Source organism: Engystomops pustulosus, chromosome 6, assembly GCF_040894005.1.
Source record: "Engystomops pustulosus chromosome 6, aEngPut4.maternal, whole genome shotgun sequence".
Taxonomy (NCBI): Eukaryota; Metazoa; Chordata; class Amphibia; order Anura; family Leptodactylidae; genus Engystomops; species Engystomops pustulosus.
The window spans coordinates 144,791,562-144,818,088 of NC_092416.1; the positions used below are offsets into that span (position 1 = coordinate 144,791,562).

A 26,527-nucleotide genomic window follows, 5' to 3' on the forward strand; every position below is an offset into this window, starting at 1 on the left:
GCTGTACAGCTGTGTGAAGGCGTAGGAGCTCTCTTTCTGAGGATTTTACTGATCTTCTTTTTTAAATTCCTCCGTTTCCTGAGCTTCTTCCTGTGGATTTCCTCTATGCAAAAGGAAGTTGAAAAGGATATGGGGGAGTTTAAAGTAGTATTTATAAAGGATTTATGTATTTTCCATCAGTTTTAAAAACAAAAATCATGCAATAGTCTGTTGATGTTATTAAAGAGCCATTCTCTGTAAGGATAACCCCCACCTGATTGTTCTTGCTACAACTTGTAGGCTGCGTTCACAAATTCCACTTTTATTACTTTTTGAAATATAATGCAACCGGGATTTGGAGGAGTTTGTGCCGATCACATCTGTGTTTCCACTGGGTTTCCATGCAAAACATGTGGTGCAAGTTGCTGATCACTGTGGAATCAGAGATGCAATCGGCACAAACCCCTCCCCATTCCGGTAGCTTTCTGTTTCAAAATGCAATGCCAATGGAACATGTGACTGCACCCTCAGGCTGCAATCAGGGTGCGGTCACACGTTGCAGTTACAACTGCATCGCAATCCGCTTTGAGGTGGTCTTAGGTGCAGTTTTGTTAATTTCACAGGTGAAAGACATGAACTGAACGGGTGAATTTGATTTTGAAGGAGACACCTGTTTAACAAATGTTGTCCACCTGTTGATTTGTTGTCTATCACTTGTTAAAATAAGAAATTGCACCTTAACCCACTTCAAAACTAATTGTGATGCTGTTTTAACTGCAATGTGTGACCGCACCCTCACACTTTCTGTCAACGCATGCGTTATCAAACACATCAGAGTAGCTGAGAAGAGGAGATTTGCCTAATTACATTGCTGTCAACATTTTACAACATTTACAAAACGTTTACAAAGCATTAACACACATGTTCATGAACAGTTTGTTAACAGCTGTGTTAACATTGCGTTAACACATTCGTTTTATAAACACAAAAAAAACACAACCGATTTTAGTCAATTGTGTCTGTTTTGGCATCTGTCAGGAGCTTTCATTCTTACACCTCATTTGATAATGACACTGGAGAGCTGTAACCATAGATTTGTGTTGTTAGTAGCAGCAGGACTTAGAAAAATGCATTTATATTCCAGGATTGTAACGAGACTTGGAGCACTCCTATGTGATCTCACAGCACGGCGCTTCCCCTCATTTCATTGTAAGGAGCAGGGGCGTAACTACAGTGGTAGCAGCCATAGCAACCGCTATGGGGCCCACAGTGTCAGGGGGACCATCATCCGACCTGACACACTAAAGAGTGGAGGATTGGCATCATTATATCCATATTATGCTGCACTTTTTACATCATATGTATATAACATATATGTGATGTATTCACTCACCGGCCACTTTATTAGGTACACCTGTCCAACTGCTCGTTAATACGTAATTTCTAATCAGCCAATCACATGGCGACAACTCAGTGCATTTAGGCATGTAGACATGGTCAAGACAATCTCCTGCAGTTCAAACCGAGCATCAGTATGGGGAAGAAAGGTGATTTGAGTGCCTTTGAACGTGGCATGGTTGTTGGTGCCCGAAGGGCTGGTCTGAGTATTTCAGAAACTGCTGATCTACTGGGATTTTCACGCACAACCATCTCTAGAGTTTACAGAGAATGGTCCGAAAAAGAAAAAACATCCAGTGAGCGGCAGTTCTGTGGGTGGAAATGCCTTGTTGATGCCAGAGGTCAGAGGAGAATGGGCAGACTGGTTCGAGCTGATAGAAAGGCATCAGTGACTCAAATCGCCACCCGTTACAACCAAGGTAGGCAGAAGAGCATCTCTGAACGCACAGTACGTCGAACTTTGAGGCAGATGGGCTACAGCAGCAGAAGACCACACCGGGTGCCACTCCTTTCAGCTAAGAACAGGAAACTGAAGCTACAATTTGCACAAGCTCATCGAAATTGGACAGTAGAAGATTGGAAAAACGTTGCCTGGTCTGATGAGTCTCAATTTCTGCTGCGACATTCGGATGGTAGGGTCAGAATTTGGCGTCAACAACATGAAAGCATGGATCCATCCTGCCTTGTATCAACGGTTCAGGCTGGTGGTGGTGGTGTCATGGTGTGGGGAATATTTTCTTGGCACTCTTTGGGCCCCTTGGTACCAATTGAGCATCGTTGCAACGCCACAGCCTACCTGAGTATTATTGCTGACCATGTCCATCCCTTTATGACCACAATGTACCCAACATCTGATGGCTACTTTCAGCAGGATAATGCGCCATGTCATAAAGCTGGAATCATCTCAGACTGGTTTCTTGAACATGACAATGAGTTCACTGTACTCAAATGGCCTCCACAGTCACCAGATCTCAATCCAATAGAGCATCTTTGGGATGTGGTGGAACGGGAGATTCGCATCATGGATGTGCAGCCGACAAATCTCCGGCAACTGTGTGATGCCATCATGTCAATATGGACCAAAATCTCTGAGGAATGCTTCCAGCACCCTGTTGAATCTATGCCACGAAGAATTGAGGCAGTTCTGAAGGCAAAAGGGGGTCCAACCCGTTACTAGCATGGTGTACCTAATAAAGTGGCTGGTGAGTGTATATGCTGCATCTGTGATGTGTATATATGGTATGTGTATATGGTGTATGGTCTCCCCCCCCCCCCCGAAGCCTAAATCCTGAAGCCTGCTATGGGGCCCTGCCGCTCCTAGTTACGCCACTGGTAAGGAGTGGAGTGGAAGAGGAGCAGAGGGGGAGGCATTTCAAAGTGGTTTGAATGGAGAGATCAAAGAACACAACAGTGTGAGGAAACTCCCCCAGCTACAATACTGAAATATAAATGCATTTTCCATAGTCCTGCTGCTACTAATAACACACACAAAGCTATAATTACGCAGACCTCCAGAAATAATACCTAACACTGTCCACAGCTTGTTCTGGTCAAAACTGCATTAAACTCCCTAAAAAAATCACAGGGCATGTGGAACATTATTAATTGATTCCAAATGAGATATTTGTACATCCATAAAGAAATGATAAAATCTTGCAATGCAATAAAGACACATTCGACGATTCTTTAATAAAATGCCATATTGTCAACATGACATTTGTTACAGACCCTCTCTATGACTAATATTCCATATTCTGTATTAAGTTCTCTCCTTCTCCCCTCAGTATCCAATTATCACGGAATTTGAGGATGATCAGAACTTTTCCCCGTATGATACTAAAGAAGAATCTCTGCTGCGAAATGATGTCTCCCAACATGAGGTGAGTGGGGAAGAGTCTCCAGCATTGCTTGGCACCGCTTCCGCCCTCTCCTTGGTTATGTATATGTATAGATATCTCTGCTGGCACTGCTACCCCCATGACTCATGTGTATATAAAATCTTATTCCACCCCCTCGCTCCTTTCTGGAGTAACTACTTATAGTAATAATGACACACTGCATAAATGGCAGCGTACACCCACCGCTTTCACACTCTCCGAGGGGAGATTCTCGAGAGGAAAACAGAACAATATGGCAGTGACAAGTTACACAATAATGGCACTAGGTGACTGCACTGCCATTCCTAAAAACACGGTCTAGTAAGGTAACAAACAGCTGGAGCTCCACATACACCGCATGGAGATGTGGCACATCCTTTGTAATCATAACGGTGTATATTACATATTTCTTTAACCATTTCGGGGAACACCAATATCAAAATTATTCTTTGCTGTAGATATGTTACAACACATTTTAAAGGAAATCTACCACCACGGGTATACCTATTAAGGTAGATTGGGTGGTAGGTGGCTCTATTGTATGTGAGGATAGCTCTTTTAAGGGCTAATCCTCACATCCCCTGTATCTTTTCATAACTTTTATTCCCCTAACATACAAATTTTTTAAAGTGGCTACTGTGGCGTGGAGAAGCCGTAGATGAGGCGCAGCTACACGGCGCAGCTACTCCACTCCCCAGTAGCCTCTTTCATCCTCCTACCAGATATCTTCGGTGAACAGCTGCGAGGGGCTGCACTCCCTAGTCCACATAGCCGGAGTTCTGCACATGCGTAGTAGCTCCGGCTTCGGAGCAGTGACCGTGCAGCCGCAGGCCTGCTGTTCTGTGCATACACAGAACGCCGGCTTCGCGGACGAGGGCGCGCAGCTCCTCGTAGCTGCTCAATGAAGATATTTGGTAGGAGGATCATAGAGACTACTGGGGAGTGGAGTAGCCGTGCCGTGTAGCCTCAGCTCCAGCTACTCCACACCCCAGTAGCCTCTTTAGAAAATTAGCATATTAGGGGAATAAAAGTTATAAAAAGATACAGGGGATGTGAGGATTAGCCCTTAAAAGGGGCTATCCTCACGTACAATAGAGGCACCTACCACCCAATCTACCTTAATAGGTATACCCGTGGTGGTAGATTTCCTTTAAGGCTCACATTTACCTCAGACTGATCTAATGACATCTGAAACCCTGGCAAAAGTATAGCCTACCCCAGAAAAATCTAGTACATTACTAAAATCTGTAGTTCATCTAAAATCTATGAACTACATGTATATTGAATAAACACATATACTTGAGTAAAAGTCAAGGTACCTAATTTTAACAAAAAAACTGGGAAAATCTATTGATTTGAATATAAGCCTGGGGTGGTAAATGCATTGGTCACAGCCTACATCCAGTATATAGCCAGCCAGCCCCTACCCCCCAGTACATAGCCAGCCCCTGCTCCCAGTATATAGCCAGCCAGCCCCAGGTATATAGCCAGCCAGCACATGCCCCCCAGTATGTAGCCACCCCCTACCCCCCAGTACATAGCCAGCCCCTGCTCCCAGTATATAGCCAGCAGCATCTGCCCAAAGTATATAGCTAGCCCCTGCCCACTAGTTTTTAGCCAGCCTGCTGCCCCTAGTATATAGTCAGTGCCTGCTTGCTAGTATATAGCCAACCCCCCACCCCTAGTATATAGCCATCAGCGCTCTTCCCAGAGTATGCCCAGCCTATACAAAAAAAACTCTACCCACCTTTCCGATGCCCCCGACAGGATCTCTTCTGTCTTCTGAAGCTCCGGTTTTGGGTCCCCGCGCTGCCGTTGCATATACCATGACGTCAGCCTTACACACTATGATGTCAGCAAGTGCGTGTGAGCGAAGCAGCGTGCAAAGACAAAGTCGGAGCTTCAGAAGACAGAAGAGGATCTGTGGGGGTCGTCGGAAAGGTGAATACAGAGGTTTTCATAGACTCGAGTATAAGCCGAATTAGGGTTTTTTGGCACATTTTCTGTGCTGCAACACTCGAGTATATATGGTACATAAGGCAATGTTCTAGTCATTGAAACAACGGTCACACACAGGGCTCTGGTGCATGTAGTCTAAATGTGTGACAACTAGAGTAGACATTACACATCACACCTATATATCTCTGACAGCTACATGTGTGCAAACTACTAAGCTGTGGTCATCGTTGGCCATCTGGACTGAACGAAGTCCACCTGGTACCTGCAGTGGAAAACCGGCTTTACAGTACTAGAATTTCATCTCTAGTCCTGTATAGAAGGCCATTATATATTATATAAAGGGTGTTATATAGGTGAAAAATCTCTGAAAATACACACTGAAATGAAAAACGAAATATATATGTGTCAAATATTTTTAAAACCTATGCAATCAAACCAAACTCGGGCAACTTTAAAATCTTAAATGGGAACACCCATTTTGTATCGCAGATTTGGTTACCCCAGGAATACCGTAATTACATTGATTTGACCTGGGTCTTTTTCAGTTTTGGTGACAGATGACGCTGTATTTGGCAAAAATTTAAATGTGTGCAAAAATTTTGAAAAAGGGGATATATTGATGAATAAACATCAGAGCCAAAATTTTAAAATTGACATATGCAATATTTTTCTAAAAGTTATCCAATATTATGGAATAATTGAAAAATATTTGACACATATATTTTTAGTTTTTCAATCCGATGTGTATTTTGCAAGATATTCCACCATCCTGACCTTTTTGGTACACCATGTATGTACAGCTAAAATGTTTACAGTAAATATTAATTTCTACATACATTTGATACTGTTTCCCTTCTGCTAAAATTCCTTTCACTTTATCACAAAATGTAGAACCTTGGATTTGATAATTATGCGTTTACCTGTAATGTCTAGAGAGGCGATGGCCTTCAAAGCCATTTTTTGTATTTCCTACATGTTCTGCCAGAGGTTCGAATAACAGTCATATATTGTGTCCTACATAGATTTTGTTACAGAGGCTTTTATATTATTATTTGACCTAGAATGAAACAACATGCTGGAAAATAAAATTATATCTTTATTTTAGGTAGATTTGGGTCAATATGGAAGGATGATAGGCACTGCTTTACCAGAGCTAAGATTACTAGAACCAAGAACAAAGATAACTGCTGAGATACAGAATTAGAACAAAGCCATATGGATACAGTAACAGAACCAAACTTACTACATAGATACAGTACCAGATCCTAGCGAACCTAGCTTACTACATAGATACAGTACATAAACTGTGCTTACTGCTTAAATATGGTACCTGGCAGGAGGATAACTAGGAAAGGTTAAGCCCCATTGTAGTGTGGTAGGCTCCACACTCCATTTAAGCATGGACATCAAGGGATAAAATACACATTGTTACATTTACCCATTAACTACTACAAAATATCTTCCAACTTTTGTAGCAGTAAAATGGAGACTTTTTCCCAAAGCCATGCCTTTTGTGCCTTCCCTTACTTCTCTCCCAGTATAATTTCCCCGTTGGTGCCCTGTATCCCCCCTTCACATTGTGTCCCCCACTTGCTGCATGTCACTGCCCCTCTGATATTTCACCCCTAGCTCCCCCTCTTATTAAAGCCCACTCTTATTGTGTCCCCCAGCAGCTCCCCCTCTTATTTTGTCCCCCCACCCAGCATCTCCCTCTTTTATTGTCCCCCAGACACAATGGGAAAGATCTGTGTAAGTGTATAACTATATATATCAGTGCAAATCGTGGAAAAAACCCGATGAAACTGGCCCAGGAAGGACGGGCTCATTAGTTGCCCACAAAATGCTGCTCCCGTCATCCAGCAGGGGGTGCCGCCTGAGGAAAAAAAAGCCTCATGGTTGGTGTGCCCTTGGCAGCGGGCCCCATTCTGATGTCTGCAATGGGGCCCTGCCTCTCCTAGTTACGCCCCTTCCCCCCAGCAGCTCCCCCTCTTATTTTTTCCCTTTGTCCTCCCAGCAGCTAACCCTTTTATTTTCCCCCCTCCTATTGTGTACACATATACTCACCTTCCCCCCCTGCAGCTGTTCCTTCCTACTCTGCTGCTGCATGTAGCTCCGAAGCCAACAGGCAGATGACATCATCACATCGCGCCTGACGCCTCTGCTTCACACAGCAGTAGTACAGGCACCGGTATAATGCAGGCAGCTGCCGGCTAGCGTCTAGATGTAGTTATCATGTATACAGTAAAAGTTGGAGCTTGCATTGGTCATAACTTCAGTAATCTGATGGTGTAATACTGTGCAAATTAATTCTATATATGGTGCACAAATATGATATGCAATAGGGGGCATTTTGATGAAAGTTAGCACTTTGCCCCATAATATAATCTGTCCTAGGCTTCTGAAGAAGCCTAGTACATTTCTCTCCCACCATAATGTAAGTCATTCTTATTTTACAAAGAGGTAAATGTCCCTGATATTAGATATTGTTCATCTAATGCAATGTAAGGAGATCCCTACTTTCTTTACTTTTCATGCTAAACACAAACCTCTATTATATGTAATTGTATTACTGCAGCTTCAAAATAGCCAAGAAAATGAAGAGCAGCTTGGAGAGATGGTGCGTGCATGTGAAAAGATGTGCGCAGAGCGAAGTGAGCTACACGAGGAGTTAAGTGAAATGGTAAGTACAAGTGCATGGACAAGATAGGAGATTAGAGAATAAGTCCCGGGGGGAAATGAGGGGGGAGACACTGTTATGGCACAGGAGGGGCTGCATAAATGTCCAGTGGAATGGGTTTCTGCAGTGTGATTAGGCCTCTATGCAAACCTAGATGGACTATTTCATATCAGCAGAGAAAACGTACTGTACTGTCTCCCCGGAAATGTCAGGGCAGCAATGTTTACACAAGAAATTATTTTGTAGTTGTTCATTTCTTGCAGTCAATTTTCTCGGAAAGGTGATTCCTTCCGTCACCAGGGCTTAGCAAATAACATGGTATAAAACAGTTATGTATCTGTCACACAACACCCAAAGCAATATCAGCCTTTCATAATAGATTCAGAAAGAGTAGATGTGTAGCTGTCCACCATGTTCCCTGATATCATTCTGAGAAAAAAATGGGGGAGCAAATGAAAAAAGAAACAGGAAAAAAGCGCTGATGGTGGAGTATTCTATGGAAATGCAATTAAAGTGGAAGGTGAAAAGGTGCTCACCGTCTTAGGTTGTGCAAGGTATAGGCACTACTCTACTTTTAGTCTTAGATGGTATCATCTGGTGCTGCCTTCAAAATGAGGAGATCACCTGTGTCTAGTGTTACAAGTGTTACAATTACGGGTCTTGGTTGTTGGAATGGCGCACTCAGTGAAAGCACATTGAGCTTATAAGAATTAATCCGGATAAAATTCCTCTACGATTCAATACGATTCAATCTCTGCTTTCACTGAGTGCTCCATTCCAACAAACCCAGACACGAAGCTGATATCATTCTGACTTTCTCCTTTTGAAGCTGAATAATTGAACTTCAAATGGAAGATAATATGAAATATTTGTAGTAGTGGTTACTATGAAGCCCAACAAACCACAGACTGAGGGGACCGTAGTCAGTTTCCTGTCATGTAGATGGTGTAACATGATGGAGTTTGCCTTCTCCATACTTAAATAAGTACCTGATTCATGACTCTATAAACACAATGGCGTCTTGATGGACTGCATTGGAAGGTAGTGGTGTCTGTTGGATGCTATGAGTGTCTGATGTATGGGGAATATGGCACTCTACCAATGGATACCATGATGGTAGTATGCTAACATCCCACTCCATAAGGCCACAATTATTGCAATATTACAAGTAAAGTCACCAAGTGTGTAACAATACGGACCAAATATCATATTTAGCAACATTTCTGTCCATTAGGGACCTTTATCATGCAAAGATCTGTTCATTTCAGAGGTGATAGGGGAGAAATGATGGGGCTGTTGTGCATCCTGTATCTTTTAGTTAAAAATCCTGGACGTAAGACTTTCTGTTACATGAAACACAGCATCTACAATGACCTTACCACTTCTCCAGAGCTGGAACAACACTGCTGAGATCCAACCATATTGGAGAGTGCTGTACCTTTAAAACTTGGATCCTACTATTTTTGCAATGCAGGCGGTAGCCGTAAAGCTCTATTTCTTCACTTTTTAAGGATAAGACCTTCCCATAGAAGTCTATGGGAACATAAAAATCAGTCGCTCAGTGACACGATCACAGAATCCTTTAAGGGGGGCAGAGTAGTGACATCATTGCCAACCTTCTGATGTGGTTCAGCGAAAAATTTCAATGTAGGTCTACAGTTTGCAGGCCTGAGAGAGAGACGAAGGGGCTACACTGATTGTTTGACAAATCTGGAGCAGTTCCAAGGTCTCTTGAGGTCTCATTGAAATCCAAATAAATCATCAATATAAATCCAAATAGCAGCCAAAATATTATCCTAACCCAGACAGTTTTTTTTGCCTATAGGCCTGTCACTTGTCATTTTATACTGCTTTGTATGTTTGGACATGTGAAATTCTGTATTATATTCTGTATTATAGTGGACCCATGCACTGTTGCAGTTCATTCTTTTATTCTCTTGCAAAATCTAAAATTTTAGAACTAAAATACTATTCCAAAGACTGACTATAAGTGTAACAGTCTGCTAGTTTTGTATGAGTTCTGACCTTAAACTGGAAGAATAGAATTTGTATATAATGTTCTAGATTATAAATATTCCTACAAAATTAATAAAGCAACTGATGAACAGGGAGATGGTTTTATTATCAGGAGCAGGGCAGAGTGAGTGAGTGAGAATAGTGACGTGGTACTGCTATAAGTAAAACTGGATTATGTATATATATATATATATATAGAGAGAGAGAGAGAGAGAGAGAGGAGAAGGCAATTGTGGGGATGGCGTATGGGGAAATGATGGATACACAAGAAAGCAGTGAGATAGGAAGTGTGTGGGAGGGCAATGAAGAGAGAACGAGATGGGAGATTATAGTAGGTGTATAAGGCAATAGCTTGTCTGTAAAGCAAGAAATGCAGAGTGTGGGAGAAGGGCAGAGAGGTGACAGATCGTAAACTGGATAATACTTAACAGGAAGCGAGGATACAAGGATTGTGTGGAAATAAACATAAGAAATAGCAGCGGAGCTAATATGATGAACACACAATGTGATACTAATATAGGATGAGATGGTAACTATAAAGATAATAGCCCCACTAGAACATATGTACAGGATATGCAGGATCGGATTAAGACTGCCATGGGCCCTGAGCTGTATGAATATTATAGCTCCTACAGTCTGAAATTACTTCCAGCATGTGGTACTAGAATCAGCTTCTTGAGGAATTGAGGATGTGTCCTTTCTGCTTCTTTCTATTTGAAGTTTCTGGACCTTAGGCGGACCTTCACAGGTCCTGAAATGGCTCTTGTGTACATGTGTATTGAGCCCCCTAGAAGGCTGAGGCCCGGGGCTACCGCCCAAACCGCCTATATTATAAGTGCGCATGACGAAAGATAGGAAGAGGATGAATTTAAGGTAACTGCAAGCAATGTTAAATCCATAGTAAATCTTAGGGTGTGTTATTTTGCATACAGAGACATTCTTAAAACATAATGGGGCAGATTTACTTTCCCGGTCCTGTCGCGATCCAGCGGCGCGTTCTCTGTGGAGGATTCTGGTCTTCCAGCGTTTCACTAAGGTAGTGCGCCCTATGTCCACTAGGTGTCGCTGCTGCGCTGAAGTCCGTCGGAGTTCACTGGAGTTCACCAAGTTATCGTGGGTGCAGGTAAGCACATGTCAATACAGCGTTTTTTTCGAATCCATCAGGTTTTCTTACGGCCACGCCCTCCGATTTCCGTCGCGTGCATGTCGGCGCCAATGCTCCTCAATCCGATCACATGCGCCGAAAACGCAGGGCAATTCAGGGAAAATTGGCGTAAGAGGTAAAATTCAGGTAACCCGACAGAAAAACGCGATTCGGGCCCTTAGTAAATGACCCCCATTGCTCTTTTATTGCAATCCACAGAGGACTTTCTGTGCGGAAAATCTGCTGAATTTCATCCTTTTCTTAAGGATAACTAATTCATAAGGACCTGTGAGTGGTTTAGTGTCCCAAATCACCCTGACAGGTCCTCTTTAAAGATGATGTATGAGATTAAGGGCTTTTTTACCCGGGGCTTTAATAATCTAAATGTTCATTCCTGATCTTTGCCTTTTGTAAAAATGCTGAATGAATGACAACCCCTGATATTCTCCTTCACCACTGAATGTCTATTATGATGACATATAAAACATTTCTATTGATAGCAGCACAAACAGGGAACGTGAGAAATACATGAAACTAACAGAGCGTGGACTCTCGTTACAAACAATTAATCCGCAAGCGCTAAACGATCTTTGTTCCAGAAATCCTGTTCACAAATTGAATCTTGAAATGAAAAAAATGTCCATTTGTCAGGGATCACGTCTCTTATGTGGCACTTTTCCCTGTTTGTCTGCAGCACATCTCCTCATGTAAACGGGGGAATGTGCTGCCAACAAGAATGACTTCTTCATATCAATGCAGCAAACACATGACTGATTTTCGTAAAGTGTATCATGTAGATAGTGAAAGTAATCCTGCACCCTGAAAATTATACACTAGGCAGGAGTATTCAACATACCGGGTGTCATTTGTTATAATCTGGGTGCCTTTTTTTGGAGAAAGAAAATAGAAAAAAAAATAAGAGAAAGAGAAAAAAAAAAGGGAAAGGCTAAGAGGGCGGCCCATACTCTTTGCTCCTCATAATTCCTGAAACCTTTGCCCCCCAACCAACCAGATCTTATTCCAGATGTGAAGAGAACCCCTTCTCAAATAGATAATCCGTTCCCAAGCTTTCACTTTTTTATGAACTCCATCCATTCCATATAGGATGGGCTCTGCTCGCTTCCCCATTTTTTTTGCAATTCCCAATCTGGCCAATAATAAGATTTTACTGATTACTTGTTTTCTTGTCTATTAAATTCATATACCCCCAAGATAACATAGGTAAGGCTATGACAAACTCTTTATCTATAAAACCAAATATCTGTTGGGACTTTAATGTTTGCTGACTTCTTCAGTAAAACTCGCTGTAAGGTAAAGACTCCAACCCCTTCCTTTTCCTACAGGGGCACCAGGTATGATGACTATTTATACCTAATGTGTAATCAACTTTTATTCTGGGGGGAGGGTCACTTTATGGGGGTTGTGTACAAGTATATATAATGTCATTGATGGAGGAAGGAGCGCCTCTTGCCCTGGAGGACTAGTGCCTGCGCAGAAATATTTGGGTGTACTCAAGAACTGGATCTCCTTTGACCAGTTCATTGGTTGAGGCAACACTTTCCACAAAGTTTTTTTTTGTTGTGGATCTTCACATTACCCTACACCCCACATACTGCTTTGCATGAATATTCTCTATAGTTTCCTGATAACTACGTGAGATAACAAGAAAGGCATGACACACAAGAAAAACGTAGTGGGATTGAACCAGCGTCTGTAGCTAAGCCAAGTAGTAGCAGATGGTGATGGCATTTTGTAATGGTGTAACATTGGAGGTGGCAGGGTAAAGAGCAAGGTTTTTCTAGAAAGTATTCCAAGTTCTATACAACATATGACAACATGTTCATACGCTATGCAAATGACACATACAATATTATTAAGCAGCTATTAAAGATCTCTCAAAGACACTAAATCCTGCAAGAAATAAGCAGTCATGGGAGTTGTTTTCATTTATGGTTATCATATGAGTAGAGTTGGGCTGTAGGTACGTAGGGTTATCATATGGGTATAATTGGGCTATGGACACTTATGGTTATCATATGAGTAGAGTTGGGCTATGAGTACTTATGGTTATCATATGAATAGAATTGGGCTATAGGTACTTATGGTTATCATATGAGGAGAAATGGGCTATGAGCACTTATGGTTATCATATGAGTAGAATTGGGCTATAGGGAATTCTGGTTATCATATACATAGAATTGGAATATAGGCACTTATGGTTTTCATATTTGTAGAGTTGGGATATGGGCACTTATGGTTATCATATGATGAGAATTGGGCTATGAGCACTTATGGTTATCATATGAGAAGAATTGGGCTATGAGCCATTATGGTTATCATATATGTAGAATGGGCTATAGGCACTTATGGTTATCATATACGTAGAATTGGAATATAGGCACTTATGGTTTTAATATTTGTAGAGTTGGGATATGGGCACTTATGGTTATCATATGATGAGAATTGGGATATAGGCACTTATGATATGAGTGCTTTAGGCACTTTTGGTTTTATGTGAGTGAATATATTACACATGTGTCTATGTATTACAGAAAGGTCTTGTTCTGAGCCACGTAGCCCATATCCAGTCTCTGGAACAGCAGCTACAGATGTGTGCCGAGCCGCACCCATTCCCAGGCTCTGCTCTCTCGGATCCTGACATGCAGTATCTGTCGCTGCACCATGGACCTGATATGTCACATGGTGAGTCTGTAGAACCTGCACATTTTAACTTTTCACAGTGCCAATGGGTGAAAGAAAGTGAATTATTTGGAATAGTTTCTTTTCCATCTGAACTGGTGTAAAGTAAAAGCTTCACTACTCAATGCAGTTGTAATGTAGTGATCTGTTACAAGTGACAACATTTACCCAAGAGTTAAGTACTGACTTTGGACATGTGGAGCCATTTTCATGGACCCGTGAATACAGTGGTGATTTTCTAACTGCTTGTTGTTCTATCTACTTGAGACCCCCAAAATACAATGTAGTAGGTTTTACTGTAACATTATTACACCTTGACGTACAAATTAAAAAAACATTTGTATTGTATTGGCAATGTAGTGATCTTTTTTTTACATCACTAAACTCTTTCTTCTTAAGTGAAGAAATCTCAATCTGATCATACAAGCTAAAGTTTCAGTACCTCCTCCTATCATGTAATACTTTAGCTGTTATCCCAGTCATCTTGTAATGCTACCATTTTTGCCTTTGTTTGGTAGTAATGTAGTAATGTCAGACTAGTTCAACTGTCATAAAACATATCTTATACTGTATAGATGAATTAATCAACTGAGTGCCCATTATAACTAATCTCTTCTTTGCTAAGTTTTAGAACATCCTATGAGCTGGCAAGCTCCCCGCAGCTTGGATTTACAGCGCAATATGGCGGCACAGAGGAGAGATGCTGAACTGGAAGAGGCAAAAAGAGATCTTCAAAATGCTCAGCGCAGGGAGAAGCAACTAAAGGAAGATGTTCTGCGTCTTGAAGAAGAGCTCAAACAACTGCAGGAGACCCGGGAACAGGTTAGGAGAATAAGTTAGCTGAAGGGTCAACCTCTACTTACAGAAAGTTGATCTATGTGTCTTTCTGAGGTATAACTTGAAGTTCCTCAGCTGCAATGCAAAGTACATTATGGGACCCAAACCTATCAGGAGCTATTTATAATGCTGATACAGTGTGTATGGAGATTATTCAGACCTCTTTAATTTTTATTTGTTTCATTGCAGCCAATTGGTAAGATCAAAAAAGTTCTTTTTTGCTCATTAATATACACACTGCTCCCCATCTTGACAGAAAAAAATAGGAATGTAGATATTTTTGCTAATTTATTAAACAAGATAAACTAAAATATAACATGGTCATAAATATTCAGACCCTTTGCTGTGACACTCACATGCTGTCCATTTTCTTCTGATCCTCCTTGAGATGGTTCTACTCCTTCATTAGAGTCCAGCTGTGTTTAATTAAATTGATTGGACTAGATTAGGAAAGGCACATACCTGTCTATATATGACCTCACAGCTCACAGTGCATGTCAGAGCACATAAGAATCATGAGATCTAAGGAACAGCTCAAGGAATTGTGGAAAGCACAGATTTGGCCAAGGTTACAAAAGAATTGCTGCAGCACTCAAGCTTCCTAAGAGCACATTGACCTCCATAATCCTTAAATGGAATAAGTTTGAGATGTCCACAACTCTCATTCAACCTGGCTCCCCAGTTAAACTAAGCAATCATGGGTGAAGAGTCTTGGTGAAAGAGGTAAAGAAGAACCCCGAGATCACTGTGGCTAAGCTCCAGAGATGCAGTATGGAGAAAGTTCCACAAAGTTAATTATCACTGTAGCCTCCACCAATCAGAGCTTTATGGTAGAGTGTGCCTACGGAAGCCAGTGCTTATAAAAGCCACATACAGATCACAAACAAACACATGAAGGACTCCCAGACTACAAGAAATAAGATTCTCGAGTCTGTTGAGATGGAGCTTGAACTTTTAGGTGTTAATGTTAAGCAGTATGTGTGGAGAAAACCAGGAACTGCTCATCACCTGCCAAATACAATCCCAACAGGGACACATGGTGGTGGCAGCATCGTGCCATGGGGGAGTTTTTCAGCTGCAGGGACAGGACAACTGGTTGTCTTCCAGAGTTCTCTGTACCTCAGACTGGGCCGGAGGTTCACCCTCTAACAAGACAAAGCACTCAGCTAAAATAACAAAGCAGCAGCTTCAGAACAACTCTGTGACCATTCCTGACTGACCCAAGCAAAGCCCTGACCTAAACCCAATTGAGCATCTCTGGAGAGACTCAAGAATGGCTTCCACCAACGATCACCATTCATCCTGAGGGAACTGGAGAGTATCTGCAAGGAAGAGGCAGAGGGTCCCCAAATCCAGGTGTGAGAAACTTGTAGCATCATTCCCAGAAGACTCCTGGCTCCAGCTCAAAAGGTGCCTCTATTCAATACTGAGCAAAGGGCTAAATACTTATCACCATGTGAGGTTTCAGTTTTTCTTGTTTAATAAATCTGCAAAAATATCTACATTTCTTTTTTTTTTCCTGTAAAGATGGGGCAGAGAGCACATTAATGAGCAAAAAACCTTTTTTATATTACCAATTGGCTGCAAAGTGTGAAAAATGTAAAGGGGTCTGAATACTTTCCTTAGCCACTTCATATTTTTGGGGGTCACTCAGGCTTTAGGGCCTGGCAGCAACTGGTACCTTTGCATCTACAATACCATGCCCCTGGCTTGCCTGATATCTCTGGTTGCTAGTTAATATAGCCCTAGTAACAAGTCTAATAGGACTGCTGTTAGCACTTTTCTTTTAGTTGACATCATGCACAGCTTCTACTGAGGCTGCCTTAGAATAGAGGTTTTCTAAGAAATTAGGCTCTAGATCTCTTTAAAAATCCAGATGTTTACCCTAATAAAGGACATCACAGAATGTACAAGTTTTGCCTAGTGCAAGATTGGGAACAGTTATTAAAAGTCAGGTAACAGGGATCCAGGTGCAATGTGCTTTTATGCTTCGTCTTACAAAACTAAAAATAAAACTAAAATAACTATTAAAAGACCATGTGACTTATGTCTGCAAAAAAAGGCCAAAATAAGCATTATGCATAATTGCTCACAGAGAAGTACAAAGAGACTTGTCTATTGATAGTAATATATCAGCATAGCTTGCCACAGGGATATTTAACATAATGGGGCACATTTACTTATCCGGTCCTGTCGTGACTCCCGATCGGACTGTCCGACGAAGATGAATTCCGGCGCGATTCACCAAGATCCTCCATGGGTCGCTTCCCCGCCGAGGTCCGCCGGAGTTCACCTTCTTCTTCCCTGTGCATGTGAGTGCAAGGCTTGTGACACAATTTGAGATGTTAAATCCTGCACGTTGTCTAAATCCGGCGGATGATCCGACGGCCCGCCTCCCGAGTGAAAGCTGGCCCCGATGCGCCAAAATCCGATGCGCCAAAAACCCCAGTTAAATGCGGCGCAAAATGGAAACATTTGGGAAACCTGACGGAAATGTGTCCCGCGGACCCTTAGTAAATGTCCCCCATTGTCACACTAAAAGGAAATGTACCACATGGATGCAGTATTGTACACCAAGCACGCTTTCACACTGTTGTGTGTCCCCAGAAACATGATCTTTTCTGCCTTTAACGGCCTAGTTTTAAAGAAAATCACCTTTTAACATTATGCAAATGAGCCTCAGGGTCTCCTGTCTACGTCTGCTAATTATGCACACCTCTGTTAGTTGTTACACTATAGAGATTCCACTTAAGTCATATTTTACATTGTTATTCAGTGTTGGCGCTAAAGACTCTTTGTCGTTTTTATGGAATTTTTAGGAATTGGCGACTCGACAAACCCAGCGGGAGATGGCATGGTTGAAGGAAGTGGGAGATGATCAGTAAGTCCCCTCTTATATTATACTGTTTATACTTAGTATTATAGGAATGTAATATTATAGGACGTTTTTAATTTTTTCAGCTAGACCCTTCCTAAGTAATCTTTACCCTGAGGTTAAGGTCACTGTACAGAGTGTAGTAATATTAAATTAATGTGGCGGGGAAGAGCATGTGGATGTCCCATTTAGAAACTAGATTATGCCAAAAGGGTATTTTGCGTCCCTTGAATTAGGACCATAGCAAGAAACCAGATGTCAGAAAATGGTATGGATTGCTTAGTACCAGGGTCGGCATTTGGGGGAGGAAAACTGGGCATTTGTCCAGGGCTCTCTGTCCTAAAGGGGCCCCCTGTATGTGGACTTTGGTGGGCAGAGAATGCATTGCTCTGTTAATACCCCTTGGTTGAATGCCTGGGTGAAGATGCTTATAATTTATCTCCTGTCCCTATATCTGTCATCTATCTGTCTAGTTATCTATCTCCAATAATTTGTCTATTTCCTATCTATATATTTATCTATCTAACCATTTATCTATCTAGCTTTTTGTCTATATATTTATCTATAGATTTTCTATATACCTATCTATCTACTATCTATAATCTATCCATCTATCAATCAATCGATCTTCTATCTCTTTAGTGCTATATCTATCTGTCATATCTCTCTATCTTCTATCTATCTAGCAATCTATATATAATCTACATTATATTTATACATCTATACATCTATCTATAAATCTATATCATCTTTCATATTTATCTACTATCATCCATCTACCTATCATCTGTCTATCTCCTATAACATTCTCCTACAGCTCCATATTACGGATTGCCTTCCCATACTACTCTTACTGAATGTGACTGTTCATAAAATAGTTTTATTTTAGGGGCCCCACTTTTAGTTTTGCCCAGGGCCCCACTTAGTCTAAAATCCGCCCTGCTTCATACTCAGAATTGAAACCTGATAAACTTGTGTTATAATACTTTTGCTTTTTGTGTGAACTACTGTTATGTTCATACTACAGGCAGTCCCCGGGTTACATACAAGATAGGGTCTGTAGGTTTATTCTTAAGTTGAATTTGTATGTATGGTGGAACTGTATATTTTATCATTGTAATCCCAGCCAGAACGTTTTTGGTCTCTGTGACAATTGGATTTTAAAAATGTTGGGTTGTCATAAGAATCAGGATTAACACTAAAGCTTCATTACAGACGCCTGTGATAACTGTTATAGCTGTTTATTGTAGCTTAGGACTAAAGTACAATAAATTACCAATATCCAGTGGTCTGTTTGTAACTAGGGGTCGTATGTAAGTCGAGTGTTCTTAAGTAGGGGACCGCCTGTATATTAAATTATTATTTATACATCACCATCATATTCCACAGGACTGTACAGATCATGGGGTAAATATACCGAGAAAATAAGACCTTAATAACATGGTCAGATGAGACAATAGGAGAGAGTCCTGCTCCCAAGAGCTTACAATCTATAAGATCATTCCTATAGCTGTAGTTTTGGAAAATTGGTCTATGTGAAAATGTAACATGAAGGATATAGGAATGAAGGATGTTTTCAGAAATGAACATTTGGTTATGAAAAGTTCTGTGCTTTAAGCAGTAACTACATGTTGTCAAAAGATGGCGTTGTAATCATAAGTCTCATGTTGTGTGTCTCCACTACACACCTCCGTTTTTGAGTCATACTACATATCAGGGTGGCTCTTTCTTTTATAGAAGTACCATGGCAGTTCAACCTCTTATTCTGTAAACATATAGAAACCCCACATTAATAAGTATTTAGTTTAGCCTGTGACACACTCAGGTATAATCCATCATATTTAGAGGACGCCATTTTAATATACTTTAATATACAGGAGCTTTGTAAACTGTTGGGCACCATTCTTTCCCTATTCATAAAAAGGATGTCCTTTAGTTAAAAAAAGAAAGGTACAAGAGAGGGACAAAGCTGGTAAGTTTTCATACTCTACTATAGTAGGCATGGAGGAGTCACTACTTCACTGCTTGGGACTCTGAAGAGAGTTCTGACAGTGGGTGGGTTTGGTGACACTATGGTGACTGAGCCCCTGGGGGTGACACTGGGTGGGCTTGGTGATACTCTGGGTGACTGAGCCCCTGGGGGTTACACTGGGTGGGCTTGGTGACACTCTGGGTGACTGAGACCTTGGGGGTGACAGTGGGTGGGCTTGATGACTTTCTGGGTGACTGAGCCCTGGTGGTGACACTTGGTGGGCTTGATGATACTCGAGGTGACTGAGCCCCTGGGGGGTGACAGTGGGTGGGCTTGGTGACACTCTGGGTGACTGAGCCCCTGGGGGTTACACTGGGTGGGCTTGGTGACACTCTGGGTGACTGAGACCTTGGGGGTGACAGTGGGTGGGCTTGATGACTTTCTGGGTGACTGAGCCCTGGGGGTGACACTTGGTGGGCTTGATGATACTCGAGGTGACTGAGCCCCTGGGGGTGACAGTGGGTGGGCTTGGTGACACTCTGGGTGACTGAGCCCCTGGGAGGTGACACTGGGTGGGCTTGGTGACACTCTGGGTGACTGAGACCCTGGGGGTGACAGTGGGTGGGTTTGGTGACACTCTGGGTGACTGAGACCCTGGAGGTGACACTGGGTGGGCTTGATGACACTCTGGGTGACTGAGACCCTGGGGGTGACAGTGGGTGGGCTTGATGACTTTCTGGGTGACTGAGCCCCTGGGGGTAACACTTGGTGGGCTTGATGATACTCCAGGTGACTGAGCCCCTGGGGGTGACAGTGGGTGGGCTTGATGACACTCTGGGTGACTGAGACCCTGGGGGGGACAGTGGGTGGGTTTGGTGACACTCTGGGTGACTAAGACCCTGGGGGTGACAGTGGGTGGGCTTGATGACTTTCTGGGTGACTGAGCCCCTGGGGGTGACACTTGGTGGGCTTGATGATACTACAGGTGACTGAGCCCCTGGGGGTGACAGTGGGTGGGCTTGATGACACTCCAGGTGACTGAGCCCCTGGGGATGACACTGGGTGGGCTTGGTGACACTCTGGGTGACTGAGCCCCTGGGGGTGACACTTGGTGGGCTTGGTGACACTCTGGGTGACTGAGACCTGGGAGGTGACACTGGGTGGGCTTGGTGACACTCTGGGTGACTGAGACCCTGGGGGTGATGCTGGGTGAGATACGGGTTAGCCAGGGATGAACAGACAGTCTGTGGGTCATAAGTGTAAGGCTGTGGATGTTTTTGGTGGGAATTGGGAGCCATTTGGGTAAATTTAAGAGGCAGATAAATAACTTCTTCCAATAAAGCTGCTGCAGTCTCCTCTGCTTGTAGAGAGGGATGGATCTTTTGATAGAGGTGGAATTGCAGTCAGGATCAGCGCTGTACAGAACGGCTTAGAATTGCAGGAAGTCACATCACTGACTCGGCTTCTGGACACAACAGTTATATACTGTATGTTCTACAGCAGAGGAGAGATAAGTATCACAGTTTCTCAACATGACAAACCCCAAGTATGAGGGTAATAGTGATGGGTAGTTCATGCACCAATGGCTCTCGTAGCCCCCTTCCTTATTTTGTGACCACACCTGTCGTAACCCAAAATCTTTGTGTTAAAAGTGGAGTGAGGAATGGTTGCTGACCACCTGAAAACCATTCCCTATCTAACAAGAAGCCAAATGATCCAACTCACTATAAAGAGCCAGACTGTCCATCACTAGAGGGTACATGCTGGCACCTCAGCTGGACCCCACCAGGTCCCTGGCCCGGAGTCAATCTTTTTATTTATGAAACACAAATACAAAATATTCACATGATACATATAATACACATTATACACATGATACATATTTGATACATATATGCACAAGACAATTCTAAGCCCCTCATCCTATTACATCATAAATGAGGACACATGGCCCGGAATCATCACCCTTCTTGCCCCCTGCTAGCTACACCTCTGGTTAGATGCCGTCATAACACAAAATAAATGATGCATATGTATGTATCGTTCTTTACCTGTCCTCTATTCTGGACTCGTCAGGACATGTGTATCACAATTTAATATGCTAACTTTGTTATATGCTTATATTCAGCTGAATTTGTTTCCCATCCCTTGACTAAATTGATGGACGTGTGTATTTTAATTCACTATTTGGTGTTAGTAGATATCTTACAAAGATTCTGTGGGAAAATAGACCCTTTTGCCGGAATTACATGTATTGGATCTCTATGGCATGTTGCACTTTATGTTTCACTTCTGTGGGTAATGTGTGTTCTGGAAACATGTTGGTAGTAAAAAAAAAAAAAAAAATCAAAACTCACAAATCATTTGGCCATTGTATGATACAATTCAGCTATGGAAATAATAAAGCCCCCATAATAAAGTTGTGGCTGTAACCTGGGTGTTATTGCAGTGCTTTAAGTCTTCCTCTGCCTTCAGTTATACACACATATACACACACACCTATATATATATATATATATATATATATATATATATATATATATATATATATATATGATTAGGTTTTAAGGAAAATTAACTAACAAATGGCTTAATCTGCACATAATCTTTCCATTGACAATTTGAGTGGGATTTGTTTCCATCTAGTGTGCCTTGCCCCCAGATGTTGACTCAGAGACCCCCTCAGATGATTCACAGCCACGGTGCCCTTATGCGTGTGTAATTTTCCAATAACAAAAAGCCCCCATAAGGTTGTGTCGTGTTCACTTCCAAGATATTTATTTCGAGTGGTCACAATGGTTTAGAGACTTTTCACAGCATGTTAGGAAGTGCTATACAAACAATTCTGCTTTACACATATAATCAGAATAAAAAAACAAAGTCTATTTTATTCATCTAGGAACTAAATCAGACTAAGGACATTATTCTGACTGCAATGTTTTGGAACATAGAACATGATAATCAATATGATGTCCGCTTTCACTACTTTTTATTGTACAAGCTCTGGTCAAACCAACAAAAGGAAGCCCGCATGGACTGTTTATGGGAGAGCTCATCGCTATCTGAATGGGCGCTTGACCAGTGTATCATGATGGTGGGGATCATATTCATAACTTAAAATAATACAACAAACACACTTCCAATGGCAACACATATCAACTAATAACATGACCTGCAGGTTATATATAGCTAATATAATCTGAGATGTGATCGGAATCTTGATTAGTAGTTTTTGCACATCTCTGTGTAGTTCACATGTAGTGGATATATGCATAGCTCCCAATCGTCCCGATTTTGACTGTTTTTCGTACCTCTGCCCCGCGTCACGGGCAGCTATGAGATTGTCACGGATTCTCCCCCCAGGTCCCGCTGTGTCCCCATAGTAAATACTTTGAAAGTCTGAACTCACAGTACAGAATGGCTTCTACAGACATCGGGAGGGAATCCTTTTCAGAGAAGTGTCGGGCTTAGCGGAGAGAGCAGGGACCACGTCATCAGCATCTGTCCATATATGGTCACTGCATCTCCTAGGGTTCCCCAGAGCAGACATCGGGCAGGGAATCCTTTTCAGAGAAGTGTCGGCTTAGTGGAGAGAGCAGGGACCACGTCATCAGGTCAGATCACCATCTGTCCATATATGGTCTCCAGGGCTTCCCCAGACACAAGCTATTTATATAATTGAATTAAATAAAGTTTTGCCCAGGCTGAGATTCGAACCTGGGACCCTCTGCACCATAGACAGGAGCTTAACTAACTGAGCTATAAGCCCAGTGATACAGAGCTGAGGATTTCTGGTAACTAAGACATGTTATCTGCCATTTACACTGTGACACAGACTAATGCACTGATATATAGAGAGGGATCTTCTCAGAGATTATTATTGTAATTATTCAGACTATTATTATTATTATTATTATTATTATAAATTGTATTATTTTTATTATTATGGAGATGATTATTAACCCCTTATCACCGACACTAGTTTTCTGCTCAATGACCAGACTCGATTTTTCAAATCTGACATGTCTCCCGATAATTGGTTATAACTTTGGAATGCATTAATATATCCCGGTGATTTTGAGAATGTTTTCTCGTGATACATTGTACTTCATGTTAGTTGTATAATTTAAGTGATAAGTTTTGCGTTTCGTTCTGAAAAAAAGTGAAAATTTGGCAAAAGTTTGTAAAAATTCTTCATTTTCCAAGTTTGAAATGTTCTGCTATCCAGACAGGAAGTAAAACTACCCAAAAAGCTTGATAATTAACATTTTCGGAATGTCTTCTTTATGTTGGGCTGATATTTTATGCGTCCTGTCATTTTTCTACGATGTTATGAGGCGCAGAACTTTAGGTGCGTTTTTTCTCATTTTCATGAAAATTGCCAAAACTCACATTTTGAGGGACAACTCAGCTTCCAAGTGACTTTGAAAGGCCTAAATAATAATTAAACCCCATAAATTACCCCACTATAGAAACTTCACCCCTCAACGTGTGTAAAACAACTTCTATTGAGTCTATTAACCCTTTAAGTGTTTCACATGGGTTAAAACAATATGGACCTGCGATTTACAAACTTTTAAATTTTTCTGGAAAATACATTAATTTAGGCCAAAACTGACAGTTTCATAATAAATAAAATGATGAAACGCTCTGCAATGTTGATGCCCAATTTCTCCCGAGTGTAGAGATACCTCATATGTGGTGGTGTCCTGCTGTATGGGCGCACGGCCAGGCATAGGATCAAAGCAGCGACATGTACAGCAGATTTTTATTGTTACATTGTACAAGCTATACATTTTTTTTTTTGGTAATGTAAACATATGAGGGCTTATTATTTACGAGATGAGATACAATGTATAGATAATTCATTTTGGTGGTCTATAGCTTATTCATGAGATTTTATTAACTATTTCAAGGGGGACACAAACAAAATCATCAATTTTTATTTCGGATTTTTAGCCCCATTTTTCCCCCCGCTCACCATAACGTAAAAATAATATTTTATCTTTATTCTCTGGTTCACTACGATTGCGGTGATACCTCATTTATATAGTTTTGCTCATCTTTGCTCAATTTTACTGAGCAAAACCAATATTGGAGAAAATCGCATTGTTTTTACTATTGATAACTTTTCAGGGCCATAACTTCTATATTTTTCTGTTGTCAGATCTGGTTGAGGGCTTATTTTTTGCGAAAAGAGTTGTTCTATTCATTCTTATCATATTAGGGAACTTAGCTTTTTTTGATCACTTTTTAGAACATATTTTGTGATGGTGTTTGATGAAAAATTGTATATTACGGGAAGTTTTTTGTGTTTTTTTTTTACGTCGTTCACCGAGCGGGTTCAATATTGATTTAGATTTATTGTACAGATTAATACGGACGCGGTGATACCAAATATGTACGTTTTTTATGTTTTTGTGTTTTATATACTTTATTTGCCTTATATGTGTAACTGGGGAGATTATGGGACTTTTATTTTATTTATTTCTTTATTTATTATTATAAAATTATTTAATGCTTTTTTTTTTACTTTTTTACATTTTCCTTCCTTTGGCTTGAACAAGTGATCATCCGATCACTTGTTCAAGCCTTTACACTGCAATACACTTGTATTGCAGTGTAATGTGTAAGTAACTGAGCATGCTGCGCATGCTCAGTTACAAACAGCCGGGTCCTGCCAGGAAGGCAGGACCCGGCGGGAAGAGAAGCCGGAAGCCTCGGGTCACTCGCCGGACCCGGGGGCAGCGGCAGGAGGGATCGGATCCCCCGGTAAGCACACCGGGGGGGTCCGATCCACGTGGGACACGCTTACACGCCGCGGTCATGCTTGACCGCGGCGTGTGAGGGGTTAAACACCCGGGATCGGAGTTTTTCCGATCCCGGGTGTTAGTGCCGGGTCTGGGCTGTGATATCACAGCCCGACACCGGCACCAGCGAGACCCAGTGTCCCAAAATCTTCTTCTGATGCGCCGCCGTAGAAAGGCGTCGCGTCAGAAGAAGTACCCTTAATGACCGCCGTAGAATCCCGATAGGGCGGTCATTAAGGGGTTAATAATGGTAAAAATAATAATAATCTCCATAATAATAATAATAATAATCTCCATAATAATAATAATAGTCTCAATAATTACAATAATCTGAGAAGATCCCTCCCTATATACCAAGGCAGTATATAGTCGCTGAGGCGCTGTGTTATTATTGTACATGGACACTGCAGGTTCTGGGTTCAAATCCCAAAGAGGATAATTAATTTTTTTTTTTATTGAGATGATTTTTATTATTTTAATATGGCTAAAATTTGGGGCGTGGCCAGGGAGTGATTGGGGGTGTGGCTTAGGGGATCGCGTGCCGCCATTTTGTCCCTCTTTCCTTTTCACAAATGTTGGGAGGTATGTATATGCATACTAACAAAACAAAATCATACTTGCTGATTGCCCCGCCAACCTTCTAGTGCCCCCCCCCCTCACTCTTGGCCCTTGGTAGGCTTGGTAGGCTAGGTCCTACCTGTTGTTGTGTAGAAATAAAAACCAGCAACATTTGAGAAATTGCTGGGGGCAGCAAGTGCACAGGTGCAAGGACAGGAACGTCCGGCGAGGGCCCACTCCTCTTTCGGCCACCCCCCTCTTCAAGCCCCTCCACACCCCCCTGAGAGAGGGAGAGGCTTTTGACTAGGGTCAGTTTGTGCTCTGTAATGTCTTATTATATTTGTATATGTCCCCAATAAGTTGTAAAGCCCTACTGAATATGATGGCACTATATAAAGATTATTATAATTATTATTACAATACAACAGCAATTTTAAGCTTATTGAGCAAAATAAACACAGCAAATGTGACGGGATATTTTACGTGATTTCCTGCTACCTTCTGTATCTTATTTTAATAGCACAGTAAAATAGCTGAGGGAGGGGAGTGTTAAACTAGGTGTGATAATAAGCCTGAGACTACTTTTTAGAAGAGGCATCAGAGAACTGGTGCAGCAGTAGGCGCAGCTGAAGACCAAAGTATGACCCACAAGCCCAAGCTGTGTGTGAGTATATTGGGGTTATATATGGCTGCTAATGCTGAGTGATACAAGACTATATGGCTGT

At 41.7% G+C, this 26,527-nt stretch overlaps 1 protein-coding gene across 2 annotated transcripts in view; it reads left to right on the top strand.

Moving 5' to 3' along the window:
- The window catches only part of TBKBP1 (TBK1 binding protein 1), a 65,056-nt gene that overhangs the window by 9,938 nt on the left and 28,591 nt on the right, over positions 1-26,527 (top strand). Inside the window, exons 3-7 of one of the 2 annotated variants that reach the window (XM_072111593.1) lie at positions 3,162-3,257; positions 7,789-7,893; positions 13,603-13,753; positions 14,376-14,572; positions 17,407-17,468. In XM_072111593.1, coding sequence (XP_071967694.1) covers positions 3,162-3,257; positions 7,789-7,893; positions 13,603-13,753; positions 14,376-14,572; positions 17,407-17,468 — 611 coding nt within the window. The remainder of the gene's footprint in view (positions 1-3,161; positions 3,258-7,788; positions 7,894-13,602; positions 13,754-14,375; positions 14,573-17,406; positions 17,469-26,527) is intronic. The other variant, XM_072111595.1, reaches the window with a different exon arrangement.